The sequence below is a fragment of the Paramormyrops kingsleyae genome, chromosome 7 (assembly GCF_048594095.1).
Source record: "Paramormyrops kingsleyae isolate MSU_618 chromosome 7, PKINGS_0.4, whole genome shotgun sequence".
Classification (NCBI taxonomy): Eukaryota; Metazoa; Chordata; class Actinopteri; order Osteoglossiformes; family Mormyridae; genus Paramormyrops; species Paramormyrops kingsleyae.
In genome coordinates, this window is record NC_132803.1 from 16,522,618 (window position 1) to 16,544,620 (window position 22,003).

General features: G+C 39.1%; 1 protein-coding gene across 3 annotated transcripts; it reads left to right on the plus strand.

Annotated features, from left to right (window-relative positions):
- Window positions 1-1,484: 1,484 nt before the first annotated feature.
- On the plus strand, window positions 1,485-21,454 carry ttc33 (tetratricopeptide repeat domain 33). 3 transcript variants are annotated; one of them, XM_023823071.2, is made up of 5 exons: window positions 1,485-1,631; window positions 2,685-2,906; window positions 13,520-13,601; window positions 16,219-16,350; window positions 18,406-21,454. In XM_023823071.2, the coding sequence occupies exons 2-5, from the start codon at window positions 2,686-2,688 to the stop codon at window positions 18,766-18,768; spliced, it is 798 nt and encodes a 265-aa protein (XP_023678839.1). In that variant the 5' UTR covers window positions 1,485-1,631; window position 2,685; the 3' UTR covers window positions 18,769-21,454. The 3 variants fall into 3 exon arrangements, with proteins under 3 accessions (XP_023678839.1, XP_023678836.1, XP_023678837.1); XM_023823068.2 differs by lacking the exon at window positions 1,485-1,631 and adding an exon at window positions 1,650-1,874; XM_023823069.1 differs by lacking the exon at window positions 1,485-1,631 and adding an exon at window positions 1,861-1,949.
- The last annotated feature ends 549 nt before the right edge of the window (window positions 21,455-22,003 follow it).

The window sequence follows — 22,003 nt, forward strand, 5'->3', positions numbered from 1 at the left end:
GTAACCTCTTTAACCATTTTTGTTTTGCACACGCGTTCAAAGTTACCCATTCTATTACATTTCTTGCATCTCTTATTGCGTGTAGGGCATATTGCATTATAGTTATGCAATCGTCCGCAACGTGCGCTTTTCCCCTGCTTGTTAGACTGCCGCTGCTGTATAACTCCATAACGGGCATCACTACACCCTAATTCAGGGGTTCCCAAACTTTTCAGCTCACGACCCCCAAAATAACAGACGTGCCAGTGACTCGTGACCCCCACCATCCTCGGAAGTGGTTAAAATACAAATGTTGCGCGCAACGGTGCACATGCATCCAAACATGAGCATGACAACACAAAAGAACACAACGCTCTAACAACCACATAACTTTTTTTTTATTGTTATTTACTCATTCGTTTCATTTCAACAAATATAATATCCTAAGCATAAAGCGATGAAAATTACCTACACGTTACGTGCACATGTCGGATTGTTTAACATGGTGCTGTAAATTCTGCTGCAACTGACGCTATTGATGTGTCGTTAATCTGTCGTAATCACCTCAGGGGTCGCGATCAAACGGAAAGAAATTTGAAAGGCTGATGGATTTTTAATTTGCATGTTTTTTTTAAATGTAACTATTAACTACTAGTTTTTATCTTTTGTTAGTTATGGATAAAATGTTAATATAAAATGTTAAAATGTTGATAAAATGTTATTTCTAATAGTTTAAAAAAATATTTGATTTCTTGGAAATCGTCTCACAACCCCCCAAAGGGTCGGGACCCCTACTTTGGGAACCACTGTCCTAATTAACACAAAATCATATCTGGCTTTTACTTTGAATTCGGGGTTGTCTGGGGTTGCCAACTCTCACGCATCTGGCGTGACGCTCACGCAAGAAATCTTACGGCAAATCTTTATAATCTATCAATTATAAACCTAAAACTAGCTACACCGAAATTTTTGCGGTAGTTTGCAAACCCTACAGACTATTTACAAAGTAATAATACTGTTACATGTAAATGCGTGTGCATGTGTGTGCCGAATTGTCCCCAATTGAAAACCTCAGTCCAGCTAGCTGGCCAAAGTTAATTGGCAGCCCTGGTATAAGTTACAGAAAATCACTGTCACAACACCCTAAAGCACACTATTGAAACTGCATGCGGCAGGGATGGGCTATTGATATTCATACCATTGATATTATTTTCGATCCGATACCGAGGTTGGCATAGCAGACACTGATCCCGATATTCGGGATCCTTGACGACAAGGCTGTCAAGCTTCATCATAAATTGGTGTGACATTGCATCAGTGGCAAAACGAGTGTCTGATGTTCAATGCGTGAAACTTTAGATTACCGCGTTCATCGGATCTTGCTCATTTCCACCTTTCATGCATTGCATCTGAATGCGCTTGCAGCGGAATCACACGTAACTGAGTTTAAAATTTACCCGGAAACAGCAAATGCTGTTTTCTGATTGGATGGTAGCTGGCTATTAACTCTGAATATCTCGGGACAGTTATGAACTCGGCGGAGACATCCACTCCGTATGCCTGCGCATCGTCCAATAATTCGATATAACAGAACACCTTAGTGGGCGTTATTCCATATGTTTCAGAGTGTGGTGTGTGAGCCCTGCTTGACGGTAAACATTTGCCGAACAGGGAGGAGGGGGGATGGAGCGAGGTGCTGGCTATAAAATTTATCCTGTGGTGCTCCCTAAAATAATAGAAACGTTTTTTAAAAATCGATATTTTAACCTTAGAATCGTTTCTCAAAATAAAACAATATAAAAAACATCGATATTTCAATACGACACCCTTATCTTACGTCGGTGACGTCAGGAAGCTCTAGCCAGTGTTTCCGGGTTGGAGAGCGCCTCCATGTTGTGAGTATGCTGGTGTGATGTTGTCGCGGCATGCGAAGCTGGTTTTCGTGGAATACTTCAACATATCCCAATAAAGTTAGCACCCTTTAAGAGAGCTGTATTTTAAAAGCCAAAGTGATTTTTTAAATTTACCTGTACCAGGCACAGAAGCAAAGCTGCCCGTATTGTACGCGGCGTTAGCCCGGTGTAGTCTGCATATTTTATGTTTACAATTTCCATTTTCGCCCTTTCGTTTAATACATGGTGATCCAGGCGTTGTACAAAAAGCTACATTTATTTGCATCAGTCCTGGAGTTTTAATGCTGTCATGTCGTTCTTGCACATGTAACGCTACAGGTTACTCCATATGCCAATGGCACCCCTAGCCAAGATAGCAATCCTATTTTTAAATAAGTTGGAGACTTCCTGATATGGAAATTCTACATTTAAGTAAAAGCTAAATGCGTGATGTAACTTTAAAGTGAACTAATTTAGGTTGTTTTAGCGAGCGAAAACCTTCAACAATGAAGAACTTCAAGAATTTTATTAGAGAAGGTTTGACGATACAATTTAAATATAGCTACAAGCGATTTAAGACTGAATTTCTTTTAGGACTGTCCTTTTAGCCACCGTTCAATTAAACATCTCGCGTTTAGCGAGAATTTATTTGAGAAATGTGTTAAGTTACTTAACGTCCGTTTTAAGTAGAATGTGTTGGAGTTTAAACTTGGGTCATATTGTTCTCTGTGAGCACAGTCTGGTAGTTAGTGATCTATATTACAATTGGTCCCCGAAGACTCCTGAGAATGTGATAAATCTTTCGTTTGACAGAATGGCCTCATTTGGCTGGAAACGGAAGGTGGGTGAGAAGGTCTCTAAGGCAGTAGTGCAGCATTTTGAGGCAGAATCTGAGGCATCTGCTGACGGCACGGATGGGGATGAGGTGGACTGGCTCCATGCGATCAAACGCCGCCGGGAGGTGCTGCTAGAAGACTGTGCTACAAAGAGCCAGAGGCTGAAGGAGGAAGGGTCCCTGCTGGCAGAGGAAGGCAGGTCAGTGAAAGTATGCTTGATGAAGATACTATCAAATAGATGGTCTTGTAACCAACTTTTTTTGGGGCAGAGTACTGTGTATGAAGGAACTGTTTCATAAACCTTGCTTAAATACTGTTTTGTTAGTTTAGTAGTGTGTTAAGTGACTTGTGTTTATGTAATTTGGAAGATTTTTATATTCTTCCTGGGTCTAGGCTTTGAATCTCTATACATGTAGATTTTGCATGCTCTTCTTGTATCAGGTGCGTTTTTTCTTAGATGAGTAGATGGAGATGTTTAATCTAAAGTCAGTGCAAATAATGTGTACGTTATATAAGAGTGTCAGCAAAAGACCATAACACTTAAGCGCAGTATGCCTTATGCATCATTGCTATCTATTTGAGATAGTTAATTTGGGAAGCTTGTGTAATACACTTTAGGAACAATAGAACAATGACTTAGGAACTTTTCATCTGTAATGTCTTTTTTCTAAATCAGGTCCTAACCGTAGTTGCCATGGTTAGAAGTTAATATGGCCCCAGAGTGAAACAGACATGCAGTGAATCTCAATACCAAGAACACAAAGATTGTACTTGTGGTCTTGACAAGACCAGTCTTGCTAACTTGCCTTTCAAGAATGAACTTGTTGCACAGTGAATCATGGGATTGGTCTAGTTTGTGTCCTTAATATTGCAGAGCAAGATTAACATCTGGGGATTTATTACCATCCTCTGTACTTCTGTTCTTAGTTTTGGAACTGGTCTTCGACAGTGGAAGATGACATAAAATGGGTACAAAAGAGTAAAAATATGGTCAAGTATGCATATTGATATTCACCAGTGGTTCTGAATTAGAATTCAATCGACTGGACGAGATCAATGTCTTCTAAATTAGTTTGCAAAGAAACCAATTAGATGTTAGGTTTTGTTTAGAGCCCACCCACTGTGTTTGATGGATGACTTTGACAGATAATTTTCATAGTGGCTGGTATCATTTAAATGGTCATTTTAGTCATTTAAATATTTAAAATGATTATTTAAATTATTTATTTAATGAATAAATTGAGCATCCTGACCAGCAGCATCTCAATCTGGTATGGCAGCTGTAATGCCTCTGAGCAGAAGTCCCTTAATAGAGTAATGAGGACAGCAGAGAAAATGATCAGGACCCCCCTTTCATCTATTCACGAGATATACCAATCTCACTGCCTCAGCAAAGCGGTCAGGATTGCCAGGGATCCATCACATCCAGCCTACAGACTGTTCAACATGCTACCATCTGGTAAATGCTACCGCAGTATGGGATGTAAGACTGCACGGCTGAGCAAGAGCTACTTCCCACAGGCCATGAGACTTCTAAACTCACTTTAATAAATGCACTACATATTCTGTTGTGAACAACGCACTACAAAATTCTATTGTTAACAATGCACTACATATTCATATAATGAAACATTTCCATAACACACACTAAAACATGTTTCCATATTTACTATACTCTGCTGCTACTACCTATTAGTAATCTGCACTTGCACTCTCTGCTATAATACGGCAAATGTGAGACACTGCAATATTTGACTCTGTGCAATAATTTGACTGTGCAATATTTAACTGTGCAATATTTTGACTTGCAAATTTTAACTTTGAGCACTATTTACTATGCACGAGATTTACCTCTGTGCTGAATAGTAGTTCTCCGTGTAGTTATGTTCTCTGTGTAGTTGTGTTGTATTGTGTGTATTATGTGTAGCCTGTAGTATTTCTGTTTGTTTTGCACATTGAGCCAGAAGAAAAATGCAATTTCGTTCTACCATGCACTCTCAAACTGTGTGGTACGAATGACAATAAAGTTTACTTTGACTTTGACTTGAATATTGTCACAAAATACCCTACATAGAATTTTGTCCTATAATGGAATTCATGGAATGGTTATTCAGCTATTTCGTGAAATAAATGCATTAGACATTTTAGATGTAAAATGTTTGTATTAGGGATGTTAGCCATCACTGCCCACTAACTAATTAGTAGTGGGCAAAGTTTGCCATGACCTGGATTCAAACTGAGGTTGTTGTGGCAACAATGCAAAGTACAAACCACTATACGGTCACAGCAAGCCACCCACCACTGCATAATGTTTGATTGTTTTATTGCATTGGTAATATAACTACCTGGTACTCGAACCTAGGACCTCTTGTACCAGAGGCAAAAATCATACCCATGCACTTTTGGAATAAAGTGCTATAATAAAAATACAGACTGCAACATCTAGCATTTTAAAATCATTGAATTACAGCTTGTATTGCAAGTCATATTTTTGTCGAAAATGAATAATCTGTTCAATAGAAGATTAAATTACACTGTTAAATATTAAATATGCTTTCTGTTAATTCTACAATAATCTGGGGATTCGATGTGTAAATATTTATGACTAAGTTTTAATGATAGGTGCGATTAATCGTGATTAATGACAACGTTGGTTAATTTTTAAGTAAAAAAAACATTTAAAAAGCTAAACACCCAAACGGAAAATAAACCAGATTGTATAGGCTAAACTAGCATTATAGAACATAAATTAGCCGTACTATTATAACTAGCCTAACAAAAACTGATTTTGTAACAATACTTCATTTAGCTCACCCATCTATTTTCTATACCCTATGCAGGGTCACAGGGTTCAGGAGCCTATCCCAGAAGCTATGGGAACATGGCAGGGAATAACCCAAGATGGGGCACCAACCCATCGCAGGGCACACGCACCATTCACACACACAGGGCAGATCGGTAACTCCAGTTAACCATAGCATGTTTTTGAGCTCTGGGGGGAAACCACAATGACATGGGGAGACACGCCACACACGTAGGGCTCGAACCCTGGTCCCAGCGATGCATTTTATGTCAGTACTTTGCAAGGCTGGTGTTTCATGAGTGTTCACAGCATTGTAAAGCTGTTTTAATACGTTATAATGTTCTAAAGTTATTTACAAGTTTTACATATGCTCTCTCTTTTTTTTTTAAGATAAAAAGTAGCACTGTATTGAGGTTTTTTTCCCCTCATAGCACATGAAATACTTTTTAAATGCTGCCTTTCGTCTGCAGGAAAAAGTCACCAGTAGTTTTTTGGTGCACTACTTTGGTCAGGTATGCATTGTAACCACAAGAGTTCTTGTAAATGCTGCAAGGGTCTGAGTTTGTCTGTAACCAAGGTTAAGCATTCACAGGAAAAGAGTTCTTTCTTATGTTAATATTCATATTGTCCTTTTCACATAATTTATTCCTATATGGAAAGGAAAGTTCTCATGGTGTTCTTCCAGGAGGGGGAGCCAGTGATAGTGATGTATTCAAGAATTCACAATGGTGTTTTAGAAAACTTTTTTAATTCTATATTTATATATTTTAAGCCATCAGCATTATCAGCATTTTTGTTCAAATGATTTTTCAATGAAGATTAAGTATTTTAAGGTTTTTAGTCTATCAGTAGTGTGCAGTTCCACCAGATGCCTTAATATGTCTGCATGACAGTTTTCTTCCTTATTTTTTGTTGTAATATTCTGCGTGAAAAATCTTGCCTGTGGTTCTGTATTTAATCACAGGTTCTTTTTTTGATAACATTGTCATATGTGGCTCTGTGTAGGAGCTGCCCGTCAGTAGTATTTTAAAACAGTAAGTGATTTTATTTATTACTGTTATGAATTTGTCATTTTATACTTCAGTCCACTGACTGGGAAATCACTTTGAGTTACTATAAAATTAGCATAACGCCATCCATCCATACATACATTTTCTGAAACTGCTTATCGTGTTCCATGTCATGGGGGAGCACACTCACACATGCGCACACTCACCCATGTGCACACTCACACACCTATGGGCAATTTCGCAACCTGAATTAGTCTCAGCATGATTTTGGACTGTGAGAGTAAACCGGAGTACCCGGTGGAAATTCCACAGCAACACAGGGAGAACATGCAAACCCCACCCACGGAACCCTGGCAGATACTCAAACCCTAGTTCCAGACGTGTGAGGCAACAGTGCTAACCACGTGCCCCCCCCCCAAAAAAAAAAAAATTGCCATAATGTAAAAAAAAATATATATATATAATAATTTCAACATTTTAGTAATTTATTCCTTTTGAAAATGTCATTACTCTTACAAACACAAACAAACGTGTGTTTTCCGCAGCAGTATGATGGAATGTCACCTGTATTACAGCTAATCTGTCATGGTCTAAATTGAATCGAGGCCAGCAGTGACAGATCGGTGCTTCACTGCCTTGCATGTTTTGTCGCGTGCGTTTCCTGTTTATCTCCATTTCCCCTTGCGGTGGAGAGAATCTTAAGGTGTTGCCTGTTAGTGTGTACATTCAAAGTGTGGGTGTCTTGCAGTAGACTGGCCTTAGGTTCAGGGTGTGCCCCAGTCCTGCAGCCTATGCTGCTTGTGGCTCCGCCTCCTCCGTGACCCTATCCAATTGTGATTGGAGAGTGGATGGATGTGTGGGTGGATGGGTAAAGTCACCAGGTTATCTTTTGTATTTATAGAATATAGGATGGTTTATTTCTGCAGTTCATTTCTAATTTTTAATTTAGCTTTTAGTTTCAGATGTCCTGCCTTGTGAAGTGCATTTGTACATTTATTACTAGGTTGGGGTGTCCCTGGATTTGACGACTGTCATTCAAGAAAACATTTAATGTTTTGTAAAAATAATTTTTCTGCTTCCATTAATCTAGGCTGCAATATACACTGAAATGCTGAAATAAAGATTTAAGGGGATGTTTTGATAAAGATAAAACTACTCACAGCAAAGATCATTGTATTTTTTTTCTATTTTATGGTCATGATGAATGACTAGGTATTTAAAATTGAATAGCTACATTTTAAAAATTCTGGTATAAGTGAAGTTTGAAAATTGTACTGTAAATAGCATATACTGCAGTTGATAGTTTCTCTGAGGGTCCCCATTTTGACCAACCCTACAAATTGTTCTTCAATAATTGCCAAGAAACAAGCAAGCTGTGTACGTGTTCGTTCTGCATCAGCGTGTCTCTGTCACGTTTTATAGAACTGGATCTGTTTCCTTTTGGCTTTGATGGGTATTTGTCATTTTAGCTAATTTAATCATAAGGTTCACAGTTTGCTTTATGGATGCCTGTTACCTAAATGATTATACATAATAACATTTTCTGGTATTAAATGAATTCCAATGAGGAAATGACGTTTTTCAGGCCCGGTGAGTTGAGCATGATTATGAATTCGATGCTGTGTCTGGACTTGAATGTAATTCAGTTTGTACCTTGTAAGCACATTACCCCGGAGTGAAAGAGTTGTCTTCTGTTGCTCAGGGACACCATACTGAGAGCATTTTAATGTATGACGTTTCTTCTAGTACTATACATAAGCATATCATTGAAGTTGGCCTTCATCATTTAAATCTTAAAGCCAGTAGGACAACATTTGTTAACAGCTCAAAGAGTTCTGGCAAATGTTACCAATCATTTCCCTGGACTTACGTTATACACATTAGACTTGCATGGCTGATCAATAGCCTGAAGATATGTTTACACCATTACTCTCTTCTGCATTCTCTGCAGGTCCACATACAGAAAAACCAAACCAAATACATTTAGCCATACAGTTATATTTCGTTGATCCAAGGGTGGAGAGCCTTAATTGCAATCACTTTCAGTCTTCAGTTTCCAGTTATCCTGCCAGTCATTTTGTATGGGAAGAAATGTAGCAGCCAAGAAAGCTCCGATTTCCCCATATTGATAACAAAACGGAGGACTTTATTGCCAAGCAACTCGCCAAACTGTTAGTGTACACCTTCCACCCTTGCCAAAAGGAAGTTTTCAGTAATGAAAGTACGTGATACTGCGGTTATGTGATGTCTTGTGGTATGAGAGCGTCTGAGTAAATACAAAAGTGCATGATATTTCTGACTGGCTGATTTACATTACACCTTCCAGCTAATTACTTGTTTGACGCATGTTACTTCCAGTAAACGTGGCTTCATTTGATAGAGTATTCCCCTTCCCATTTACTTCATCTCAAAATGTAGAAGGTAACAAATGCTCATCATTTTTTGTTGCAAGCTGAAGTGTCAGTACAGTCATTGACAAAAGTCTTGTCACATAAGGACATAGTAACTTAAAAAGGCATATAACTTTATTTCTAATCAATCAATTGTTACAATAAATGGATCAATTTAATGCCAAGGGCTTTCACATTAATAATTGGGTGCAAAATGAAACAGTCAAAAAGTGTCCTGATGGTTCACAGCTTGTTAAAATTCACAACACCTGTTTTTGCAAAGTCTTGTCATGTCTTTTAATGATTCAACCAATCACAGATTAGTGGTTCACCTGTGACAAATACTGTAATGTAATATATAATTATACACTCACCTAAAGGATTATTAGGAACACCTGTTCAATTTTTCATTAATGCAATTATCTAATCAACCAATCACATGGCAGTTGCTTCAATGCATTTAGGGGTGTGGTCCTGGTCAAGACAATCTCCTGAACTCCAAACTGAATGTCAGAATGGGAAAGAAAGGTGATTTAAGCAATTTTGAGCGTGGCATGGTTGTTGGTGCCAGACGGGCCGGTCTGAGTATTTCACAATCTGCTCAGTTACTGGGATTTTCACGCACAACCATTTCTAGGGTTTACAAAGAATGGTGTGCAAAGGGAAAAACATCCAGTATGTGGCGAAAATGCCTTGTTGATGCTAGAGGTCAGAGGAGAATGGGCCGACTGATTCAAGTTGATAGAAGAGCAACTTTGACTGAAATAACCACTTGTTACAACCGAGGTATGCAGCAAAGCATTTGTGAAGCCACAACACGCACAACCTTGAGGCGGATGGGCTACAACAGCAGAAGACCCCACCGGGTACCACTCATCTCCACTACAAATAGGAAAAAGAGGCTACAATTTGCACGAGCTCACCAAAATTGGACAGTTGAAGACTGGAAAAATGTTGCCTGGTCTGATGAGTCTCGATTTCTGTTGAGACATTCAAATGGTAGAGTCAGAATTTGGCGTAAACAGAATGAGAACATGGATCCATCATGCCTTGTTACCACAGTGCAGGCTGGTGGTGGTGGTGTAATGGTGTGGGGGATGTTTTTTGGCACACTTTAGGCCCCTTAGTGCCAATTGGGCATCGTTTAAATGCCACGGCCTACCTGAGCATTGTTTCTGACCATGTCCATCCCTTTATGACCACCATGTACCCATCCTCTGATGGCTACTTCCAGCAGGATAATGCACCATGTCACAAAGCTCGAAACATTTCAAATTGGTTTCTTGAACATGACAATGAGTTCACTGTACTAAAATGGCCCCCACAGTCACCAGATCTCAACCCAATAGAGCATCTTTGGGATGTGGTGGAATGGGAGCTTCGTGCCCTGGATGTGCATCCCACAAATCTCCATCAACTGCAAGATGCTATCCTATTAATATGGGCCAACATTTCTAAAGAATGCTTTCAGCACCTTGTTGAATCAATGCCACGTAAAATTAAGGCAGTTCTGAAGGCGAAAGGGGGTCAAACACCGTATTAGTATGGTGTTCCTAATAATCCTTTAGGTGAGTGTATATAATCCCAGGTGTATATAAAAAGAACCCCAGCACACCAGACCTTCACTTGAAGTGCAACCTGACTTCTGACAATATGCCAAAGATTCAACTACAGACCAAAGTGCTGATCATCAAAAACTTGCCAACCCTTTTTCAACTGCAGCAGAGCTGCATCAGAACTGGTCACCAGAAACCAAACAGTTTCTCGAATTCTCGCATGCAGTTAACGAGAACGCAACAAAAAAAGATTTTATATATATATTCTGTTTCTCAGATTATAAATATTTTGGTATACAAGTCTTTGGCCTTTTCTTTAGTGAGTTTCACAATTTTTCAGTGACTTAGCATTTGAAAATTTTGTGATCCATTTAGAGCTTTTTAAACATCTCACCAAATATGGAAAGCTGCTATATAGTATTTCATATCTCATTCCTATTGAATCAATATCGAATTGGAATCAAATTGGATTGAATTGAATCAGGGCATCTGTGCCAATACCCAGCCCTATGAATATAACATTTTTTCTTCCTCAGTAGGGCGCACACATCATCATTTGCTTTTTTACTGCATTTTCATATCTGTTTCTTTTTAGAAAAAAAAATGTTGACGGCCTTATCTTTTATTGCTTTGTACAGATGTGTAAGTACATGACAATTGCTTGCACGTTTGACCATCTTTAATTTAGCCGTCTACTGTATGACAGCAATAATAATTGATACATTATTAATCCCTGTGGGGAAATTGTCCTTACGCCTCCCTCAACTTAATCTTTGAAGAGTAAGTTGCCTGCGAAGGGTAGCCGCCCATAGCAGCGCCCAGGGAGCTGGGGGTTAAGGGCCTTGCTGAAGGCCCTGCAGACGTGCTGAGGCTGGGTTTGAACTGGCAACCTTCTGATTACAGGCACACAGGCTTAGCAAACTGAGCCACACACTGGCCCGTAACACCCCAGGGAACACCACATAGGTGTATTTCTATATTACTAATGTATTATTAATATATTTGTAGATGCAAAAAGCATGTTAAATTTCTCTTGCCATTAAGTTTATACTGACCTGCCTATTCAACATTTGTTTTTTTTCCTGTTTCTGGTACGTGTTATTGAAGTGACACATTTAGGCATGCAGACTAGACACAAATTGACACCCACAATTCTAGGAGGAAGTGAGAAAGGACAAAAGTTTCTGTTGAAATGCAGTGGTTAATTTTTCACATTGATGCCTTTAAGGATTGCAGGCCTAACGTACCTTGGCAGTACGACTCTCCAGGACAGTATGAGTCTGATCAGATTGTTGTGGCTGGTCATGTGACTGGGCAGTGTGAAATGGATCATTCACGGTGTAGAAAGTATTACTTATAAATGCCATTTTTAGTCCTTAAAACTAGGGACACTCATTGTAGCTTACAGTCTGCACAGCAACGTCATGCTGTTTTTTCAAACGGGTTTTGATCTACCTCTACTGTATTTGCAGTCACCCTGAAAGCATTTTCACAGACTGTACCCTCAGAATCTAAAAACGTTAAACAAACTCAGCATACCACAGCACTCAAGTGTACTTTTAGAATTGCTGTTTGTGTACAATTTGTTCCTTTGTACGAGTAACAGATATATCTTGTTACTCACCTAAAATGGATTTACAGCATAGGTTGTGATTCCCTGCTGTAATTAATCTGTTAATTAATAGGGACCCAACATTTATTTGCTCTATTATATTCCTTAAATTACTGCATTCCCAGCTGACGGGGACAGGATAGAATATGTGAGTAAGGGCTTCACTGCATGTTATAAATGTTTGCTAGAGTTAAATTAAATGGCTTGACGTCAGGAACCTCTCTTAAGCGAGTGTACATTACAGTATTGTTGTAACTTACCATAAATCGAGCCACTTAACTGTTCTATCTGCACTTATGGCTGTAAAGAGTAGCCTGTTTTGTAAGCGTACCTGTTTTTTTCCGGGAACTTTTATTGATTAACCTTTCTTTTTTCCTTCTCTGGATGGCTTGGATTGTAAACTTTTACTCGAGCCTGACAGCATATGCGTCATTTCTGAAGTTCTGGCCTGATTAGCAGTTCTCTCGGTCACGGGTTTTCACGCTGCACCCGTTTCCTTTCTCATGCTTATTTACTGAAGATAGAAATAGTTTTGAATGCAAGACAGAAACTTGGTGTTGAGAAAGATCCTGCGTTGCTTCTGTTTTCCTAGATTACATATGCTGCTTTTCTCTGAATAATCTGAAATCTGTTCTAGATAATGAATGTACATGTTTTATTTTACCAGATTTTTTTTAATCACATTTAAGTGATGTTTCCAACAGTGTAAGGACTGATCAGTTGTTCAATACATAGAATAATTGAATACGATGAATGAGCAGAAATTCGGGTTTCTATTATGCCTATTTTGTCTACTGCCAACATGTATGCATTGTTAGTGTTAGTGTTTCTGCAGGATGTTAAATACTCATTGAAGTTTGTTATGTACTCATCTGTAGCCATTGAATTTGAATGAGTAATTTTGAGGAAATAAGCCAGTTTCCACACTGCCTCTCAGACCTTTCATCATATTATCATCTTCATTATGGTCACTGCTACGCCTACTGCTTTGGGCAAGGGTTGAGGGCAGGTGATTCATGTTGCATGTGCTCGTTTGTTTGAGGCAATGCTCCATGGCCACCATCCTGGCTCAACCTTGCCTTCATTTTGAGGATATTCTCCAGGCCCACCGTGAACCCCCCTCCTATGAAAGCATTTATTTGAAAAGGGGGGAGTGCATACATTAGTCAAAATTATGGAAACACCTAGCATTTTTGGCTTTACGCTTTACACTTTAAAAAATTACTAATCGAACATTGGCATTAATGTTTCAAAGAATGTTACAAATATCACACATTGAACTGGAGCAACAGTTTAATAACTTTCTGCAATCTCTCAAAATTGGAAGTGTTTCCACAATTTTAGCCACTGGTGTAAGTGCAAAAACATATGTGTTGCGTATCGTGATTTGTGTAATGTGACCGGCACACTATAGGTGATGGCTTTGCTGTTCAACACGCAGGCCCTGGGAGGCGATAAAAAGATGGGAGGAAGCGATTCAGATGACCCCAGAAGATGCAACCCTGTATGAAATGAAGTCGCAGGTACATGAAGATCTCAGCCGGTTTGTGTCTTTCTGTCTGTGTGTGTGTCGCGTTCTTGTTGTTTCTGGCGGTGTGACCTCATACTTGTGTATTGGATAGTGACTCATGTACGGCACTTCTGTGTAATTACAGTTATGGCAAAGGAAGTTGTGGCTAAATAGACCAGCATATGCTCTTTCGTAGTCGTGCTTTTAAAGAAGCAGCATTTATATGTAAACTCCACATCAGTGTTAGGAGCAGGTCAGTTTTCCATCGTTTAGAGAGTGACCACTGCAGAGGTGCTACATAAGAACAGGAGCACTGTGTTCCTTTTAATCATTTTCACAGTGCAGCTGATGCATGTTGTTGAAATTTAACAAGGGTGGATGTGGCATGATTGCCGGTAAATGTCAGTGCTGCTCATCGGTGCACACAGCATGATTTGTAGGTGCATGAAGAGAGTTACAAAACTGAACTGTTAAACTCTAATCAGAAAAGAACATCAGGTTTGATCTCTGTAAACAGTTTTTATTCATACAGTTGTGATTTTTTTTTCCGTTATTCTTTAATCTTTCCACATTTTTGCAATTCATCATTTTCATGTTGCTAGTCAACTGTATTGTTAGCAAAGGAGTTTATTTGAAGGGACTGCTATAGGATATTTATATTTTGCTTTATCAATGAGTCAGACCTTTTCTGCTCATTGTGATAACTTGGTACTGAGATTTTAATACGTATGAAAATCTGAGTTAGTTGAAAGCTTTTAGCGTGTCTTTTTGATGCTGAAGTAAAGGTGCCTCTGATGCCATCGATAAGTACTTTTTTTCTAGAGGTGCAGCAATCAGATATTTGGGATCAGTATTGGGACTGGTCCATACCTAAGTAGACGGATCAGGTATCTGCTGTATGTGACCAATCCTTGTCTGATACTTACTTATTTAGTCAATAAGTCTGTAAAAAGATCCTATTTCTTGTTCGATTTGTACAATTGATTTTTACAGTGGATCACATGACAGCTCTTTCCCATTTTACTTTTAATGTGATTTTGCGGCATTCAAGCTAAATGTTACTGGTGCCACTCAGTCTGTTTGCCACTCAGTGGGTGTGAGCGCAGTGGCTTCCACTTGCTGTGACGTCATGCGCATACCCTTTGCAGTAGGAGGAGCGTAAGAACATCAGATAAGGTAGCAATAGCAAATGTGACTTGCATGCTTGCAAAGCAAACTAACAAACATGTCTGCAATCTAAGTATTTTATGCTCAAAACAACTAGTAGCAGAGCAATTTGCAGTCTTTTTAAAAACCGAAAGTAGAAGTAGTAGTTAGTATAAAATCTCACTAAAAGCGCACTCAATTGTGCTGGATTATGCAAGTAGTATGAAAAAAGCAATGGATGATTTGTGAGTCACTAGCTTGGGCTGTTTTGCTGCAGCTTCTGATACACAAAGGGCTGCTACCACAACAAAGTGTAAATGACATTGTTACCAGTGGGGGGGGAAATTTGGGGAGCATTTTAAGCATTCGTCACTTGTGTATTCTCACTTGGAAGATATTCAAATTGAACAGCAAAATGCCTCAAAAATGCTTAAAACAAGATGCACAAGCGAGATGGAACAGTATGTTATATATGTTTCTAGTAGCCTAATTAAAGCTTTTTTGGCATACATTGTTTTTCATTTATATTTACAAGTTTAAACAAAAAAAATCTCTGGTATCAGATGAGTACTCATATCAGCCGATACCTTCTGTTCGGGTATTGGGATTGTATGGGCACTGAACGTGGGACTGGTGCATCTCTAACTTTTCAGTATGATTCCTTTTTAGAATGGTGAGGTGGAGGGGACATGCATGTATATATTAGGGATTGTACAATTCACTGATTCGCCTCAGTGCTTTGGCATAAAAGTTCATTATGAGATTGCCCCAATTATTTATTTATTTATTTAAACTCATACAATTTGGTATGAACTCGGGATGCATTGTTTTCTAACGTCTTTGCATCGGTAAAATCCAATTTATTAGCATATAATTATTAGCAGAGGCCCTATGTCTTTATTATTTATAAATGTGACCAATCATTTTTTGCCATTTGATTTTATGTTTAGATTTATTCCCCCTCTCTAATTTGTTTCTGTATCTGCCGTATTGAATTGCCTAGCATCTTATTCTTTTACATCACATCGTTTGATGTTTGAATCAAATCATGTCAGATTGCATTGCATTGGGGTAAATAATATCATCGCAATAGTATTCGCTTGATGTGTATCTTTAGTGTATCGGATCATTGGCAATGCATGGAGATGTGTATCTCAGCCTCAGTGATGGAGCTGCACATTCCTAATATAAGGAGATGTGTATCTCAGCCTCAGTGATGGAGCTGCACATTCCTAATATAAGGAGATGTGTATCTCAGCCTCAGTGATGGAGCTGCACATTCCTAATATAAGGAGATGTGTATCTCAGCCTCAGTGATGGAGCTGCACATTCCTAATATAAGGAGATGTGTATCTCAGCCTCAGTGATGGAGCTGCACATTCCTGATATAAATACTGGGTGTATAAACTGCAATAAGCAGTAATGCTACTATAATTGTCCATTGTATTTGTGGATGTAAATGATACAGTGGTGTCTTCGTCCAGGTTTTATCTCACCTGCAGGAGGTGTTCCCCGCGGTGCGGGCAGCTGAGATGGCAGTGAAACTCCGCCCCCTTTGGTGGGAGGCAAGGCAGACCCTTGGTCGGGCTCAGCTTAATATGGGAGAGGTTGACCTGGTAAGGTGTTTGCATAAAAATAGTAATTCCATAGGACCTGTTATCATTAAATCATTTACATGGATTTTTCTGTTACTACTTTAAGTGTTTTAAATGCTTTTTGAATGTACTAAACTTTAGTTATTTATGTAGGGCATCACATTATGAAACCAGTAAATCTTGTATCTGTTTTTATCCTTTTGTTGTCCTATAATGCTTCACAATTTCAAAACCATGCCAGAGTATTAACACACACTTAACACACCCATGCCCTAATGCCAAAAATAATTTGTACACCACACAGGCCTGAACATGCAAATTCAAATCTAGCAGTTTTCATCTTGTACATTCTGACATTGTAGAACGCCAGAGATCAAATAGTTTTGTTAAGCAGAGTTGACTCTGATTAATCTCTCAATTAGAACTGAAAAAGCAATATTTCACTGAAAGTAACACATGATTATTATTGGTTTAAAATGTGATTCTTACTAGCATAGATCTGATTAGTTGGTTATAAATGATAAAACGTATGAATTAGCCTTTGAAGCTCATTGATGTTCCCATATATGCAGTTGTCTACGTTTTAACCAGCTTGATAAGTTTACTTTTGCAGTGTACACTGGTGATGTTCAAAGCAAAAAAAAAAAAGAGAATTAAAACCTTAATGTCTTAAGAGTGGGATAGCACATCTGTACTGCATTTACTGGACCAAAAAGTACTGGTTTCTTTAAGGTGATTTTAAAGCTGAGCAGTTTTTGATGACTAAGACATTACAAAAGTTTTTTGTGTTAAAATCAACTCTTCTGATGCTTAAGAAATGTTTGCAAGTGGCTGGCCAAAGTTACCAGTGCATGTAAACAACAACAGGAAGTCAAGCCAAGTGTGAGGAATTGTTTTGCTAAACGTTTTCTCTAGTTTAACTTTTTCCGTTACATAAAGCAATATGTGAGACTCTCTGAATCATCGGTAAACAAAACCATAGCCAGTTTATTAGAAGACATTGTTGTAACTAAAGCTAAAAGTTTGTAGCATTTCCGCATTTCTGCCCGTAGTAGGTTTTACTAGCAAACCTACATGATCAATGTACTTCTCTGTTCTAAGGCTCTATGCTGTGCACCGTCTCTCCTGAGTGGTTGCTGGCCAAGTGTCCAATGGAAATGGAATTCTGTCTTACCAAAAGGAAAAGGACTAGTTCCTGGAACTGTGTATCATTACTCAGAGTCCAAATTAATCAGAAAAGTGGTCCCAGAGGTCTGTTGATATTAAGTGAATATTCACTGGCATTTTCTTTGGCCCAAGCGTTAATCTTGGCAGCTTTGTTATTTGTGATTCCCTGGATTGGATGCCAGTCCACTGTAGGGCACACATGCACAAGACCACACCTTAAAACACAGTTCACACAAATGTAGTTTTGGTTTTTGAACTGTGGGAGGAACAGAAACACAGGCAAAGCATGCAGAACTCCACAAGCACAAAGCCAGCTGTCGTACATGAGCCCTAGACGTATGAGGCCGCAGTGCTACTCACTGAGCCACTGTTTCCTTAAGCATATGTAGATCTGTGAAGGTTCTTTGATATCTGTACTTGTTACAGTAGTATCCAAACAGCTTTATGTAAACATGAAAATGCAGTCATCCATCGACTTGCGTCCTCTCAGTGAATGTTCAGTCGCATACTTAGATTCCAGTAGAACCTTAATAAAAATTTATTCGTAGACTTCTAAAGTGGACGTATACCTATTTTCCAACAGTGTATGTTTTTCATTTTTGTGTGTTCTATTTCAGTTTGATGAATTTAAAAATTTTCATGCTCTGTGTTGAGAAATCAAATCCATGGCATCAGGGTACAATGTCAGTATTTTTGGAATAAATAAAAATATGGATAACCATTTGGCCTGCAGTAGCAGTTACTGGCTCAGATATCAACACTGTCCAAGTTCTATCATTGCATAACCACTTGTACATTCTTAAGAAACTTAAAGCAGAGAAGTGGATACATGACTAACTCCTCTGTTTCTTACTCGGTGACAATCACCTCATGGTTACATTTTTAATGCACCTGGATTTTTGTCTACAGGCAGTGAGAAGTTTCCAGGTTGCAGTTCACCTGTGTCCAGCTGAGCTCCCTCTATGGACTGAGGACCTGGCGTGGGCTCAGAAGTTGCAGAAGCAGAGACGAGAGATGGAGGAGAAGCTCAGGCAGCAGCAGGATACCATGCAGCAGCTGCTTGAAGTTCCTGAGCTCGTCCCTGACTATGATTTTGAGGGCGATGAAGTAGTGGCTGCGTGCGCTGCTGTCGCTGAGAGGCAGAAGAGATACGACAGTCTGCAGAAAGCCGCAGTCATCATAGGTGCCAGTGGGACAGTGGAAACCCAGCTGGACACTGCAGACATGCCACTGCCCTCTCAGGCGCAGTTTGTCAAAGCACGGGGGCTGTGACACAACTGGCTGTCAGCACCAGTTCCATTCTTGGTTTTGCATGGTATTACTATTATTTTTTTTCTGGTCATTTGTCGTTGTGAGATGCTTCCAGTGCTATTTTGAAAAAAATCCCCAAAACCGTATTTATATCTTCATTTGTCATTTTGTTTTTTTCTGTGTGACTTGGATGACTATAATGTCGGAGGAGTATTTTTAACTGTTTAATATGGACCAGTTTGTAAAATGATTGGTTTATGCGTTGTGTCCAGACTTTTGAATAAAGTCGTTAAGGGTGAAAGGAGGAAGAATGTGTAGATTTTTTGTGTGTGAGCTGCTAGTTTAGTCCCTGTTTAGTCTCTGCATACACACCCACACAACCACGAAGTCAATAGAAATCTGTGGTTTTATCTTAAATTTTTAGACTCGATTTTGTTCTTGCAGGTACTCTGATCATTTTATTGGAAACTTGTTATATACAACTTAAAGATGCACATTTAACATCCTTAAACCAGCCTGTACATACCTGCATGACTGCTGTTATCAATAATACCAAAATGTAGTATTAGCCAAAGCAGTGTCATACCTTGGACTTGAAACAAAAATGTGTGTCTGTAAAACCAATTTATTAAAATGATATGACTTCTGCATACCTGTGCCCTTTACTTCCAGCTGGAATTCTGAAGTAATACTTTCCGTTTACGACTGCAGTTAAAATTGGGAGGTCTAGTGTGAGGCTTCAGGCTTGGATAGAATTTGGGTCAGATGCCACCTGGGTTAGAACTCAGGCTAACCATAAGGTTAATGCTTTATTAAGAAGACAAATGGTTTTGTTTTAACATCTAGCAACAAACAAAAGCAAATTAATCTCATAGGTTACGTGGAGCCAGGCAGAGTAAAACAAGTCACTGTTTCAGCCAGTAGGATGTGCTTCTGCTCTCTGTGCTGTGGACCTGTTGCATCACCGTCTGCTACTGAGCACAACCAGTGAAGCAACTGTCCCTTTTCCTGTGTCTCATACAAGGCGAGATCTGTATCCAGGGTGGAGTGTTGGCAACACATGCACTCATCCCATAAAGCTCATGTCTGCCTTTAACCAGTGTGGCTGCTTCAGTAAATGCAATTTCATATGCTGCCGTGAGTCACAGCAAGAGAATGGAGCAAGTATTAGAATTTTAAAGTGATTCCTTCCAGACTATTTGCACTTCACTTAATTTTCATTTCGGGGAAACTACTGCTTCCCTGCAGCCAGTCTTACATGTATAAAAATAATCAGTACAAAAGCAATAACGATCCAGGAGCTATCGCTGCTCGGGCCCCCAGTTAAATTTGTTGCAGTGCACCTGCAATAAAACATTTATTTTGGGGGCGGGGGGGTGACTCATTTTCTTATAGTTTGTATGGATTAACCATCCACAGATGTCCAGTGAATTGTACGTCAGAGATGAAGCACATGTTACAGTGTGTAATGGGAATAGTGTCATTATCCTGTATGATTTTTGTTGATAAACTGCATGTGGTTTAGTTTTACTATTTGTTATACACATCTGTATAATTTATTAAAATAACCCAGTATTTTTAATAATACCATGCCCTCTGTAGAGATATCAAATGGTACATTCATTTCACTTTTGTTCATTTATCTGATTATTTACCCCCACTTTTAAATTAGCATACATTTTGCATTTGAAGTTTAAGTGCATCAACACCCTAAATTTCCACAGTGTTACTGGTAATTGGTGCCACGTAATGCTTTTGCTTGGAGGCCCTCCTACTCTGTGTCATTTGAACTCTGCTAGGGACTGGCCTTACTGTCAGTCCTGACTTGACTTCCCGGCTGGGGTCTATGCTCACCATAGACAGGACAGTGACTGAGCTGTGCTTTAGTCTTCGTTTTCCTACGTTTCACCAGGGTGTCGCTGTTTTCCAGCATGAAAAGCTTTCTTTCACAAATGAGGTTATTGAGCAGACACTGCTGCTTTTGTACACCTTGGAGACGAATATAGAAATACAACCATATTTTCCCCATCCATCCATCCATCCATCCATTCTTCTAAGCATTTATCTGGGTCATGGGGGGGGGGGTCTGGAGCCTATCCCAGATAAAATAGGGCACAAGGCTGTGATACACCCTGGAGGGAAGAAAAATTCATCAGCAGGAACAGACAAAGCAAAATAGTTACCTATACCACATGTTTTATTTCAGTATTTGAGGAAACACCTAAACTAGGATAGTGTGCGAACTCCACTCAGACAGAGCTGCATCCAGAATAGGCATGTGAGGACAAAACGCTGCTCACCAAGCCACAGAACCATTTTGTTTTATAACAATTAAACATTTGCAGTGTAATTCAATGAACTACTGTTACACTGGAATCCTTAAATTCTCACACTTGCAACACCAATACGCTATTGATTATTTCCAGAGTGGAAATGTGTTTTGTTACATTTACATGGAAATACACTTAAGTCTTTATTCGGTTGATTAAATTGTTACCATAGCAGATTAATTGCAAATACACCACAAGTTATTTAAATGTATTTCCTGAACAAAATTCTGTTATCTGCGCACTTTGTTTTCACATTGTATGCGTCATTGCCTTTTGTTTTGCAGTATATATTTGTATCTGTGTACTTTCTGCAACTTACCACTGTACGCAAAATAATTTCCCCCAGAATAAATATGGTGACATCTTATATTATCTTACCATGTGTGTGCTGCAAATGTATGCATCCAATTCACATATTTTATCAGTATATATGTTACACGCAAAACCTTTTATTTTCTGTTAAGATGACATATACAAATAATTTCTTTTTTAAGCATTTTTTTAAGTTACTGTGCTGGATCTCTGGGAATCACTATTGCTGCACACTGTGGGGGTTGGCGATTCCCACCTCTGTGCTCTGTGTAGAGTATCTATGTGCTTCCTTTGCTCTCTAAATTGCACATGGAGTTATGATGATACTTTTATTTGTACAAAGACAAATGTACCAGTGAGAGTAAAAATTGAGAAAAGTGTGCAGTGTGGATGAAAAATTGCTTTTATACCAGATTGCGGTGGGTGCAGCTTTTGATAATAGTTGATACTTTATTGATCCCCATGAGGAAATTCTCGTAATACCTCCCCCAACCTGCTTCATGTAGGTGAGAGCAAGCTGGCTGTGAAGGGCGGCCACCTGTTGCAGTACCCAGGGAGCTGGGGGTTAAGGGCCTTGCTCAAGGACCTGCAGACGTGCAGAGCTCAGGCCAACC

Bases quoted from the DNA above. Each gene is read 5' to 3' on its own strand.
- ttc33 (XM_023823068.2), top strand. The intron at 2,907-13,519 runs GTCAGTGAAAGT...TTCAACACGCAG, and splicing joins CTGCTGGCAGAGGAAGGCAG to GCCCTGGGAGGCGATAAAAA. The intron at 13,602-16,218 runs GTACATGAAGAT...GTCTTCGTCCAG, and splicing joins TGTATGAAATGAAGTCGCAG to GTTTTATCTCACCTGCAGGA.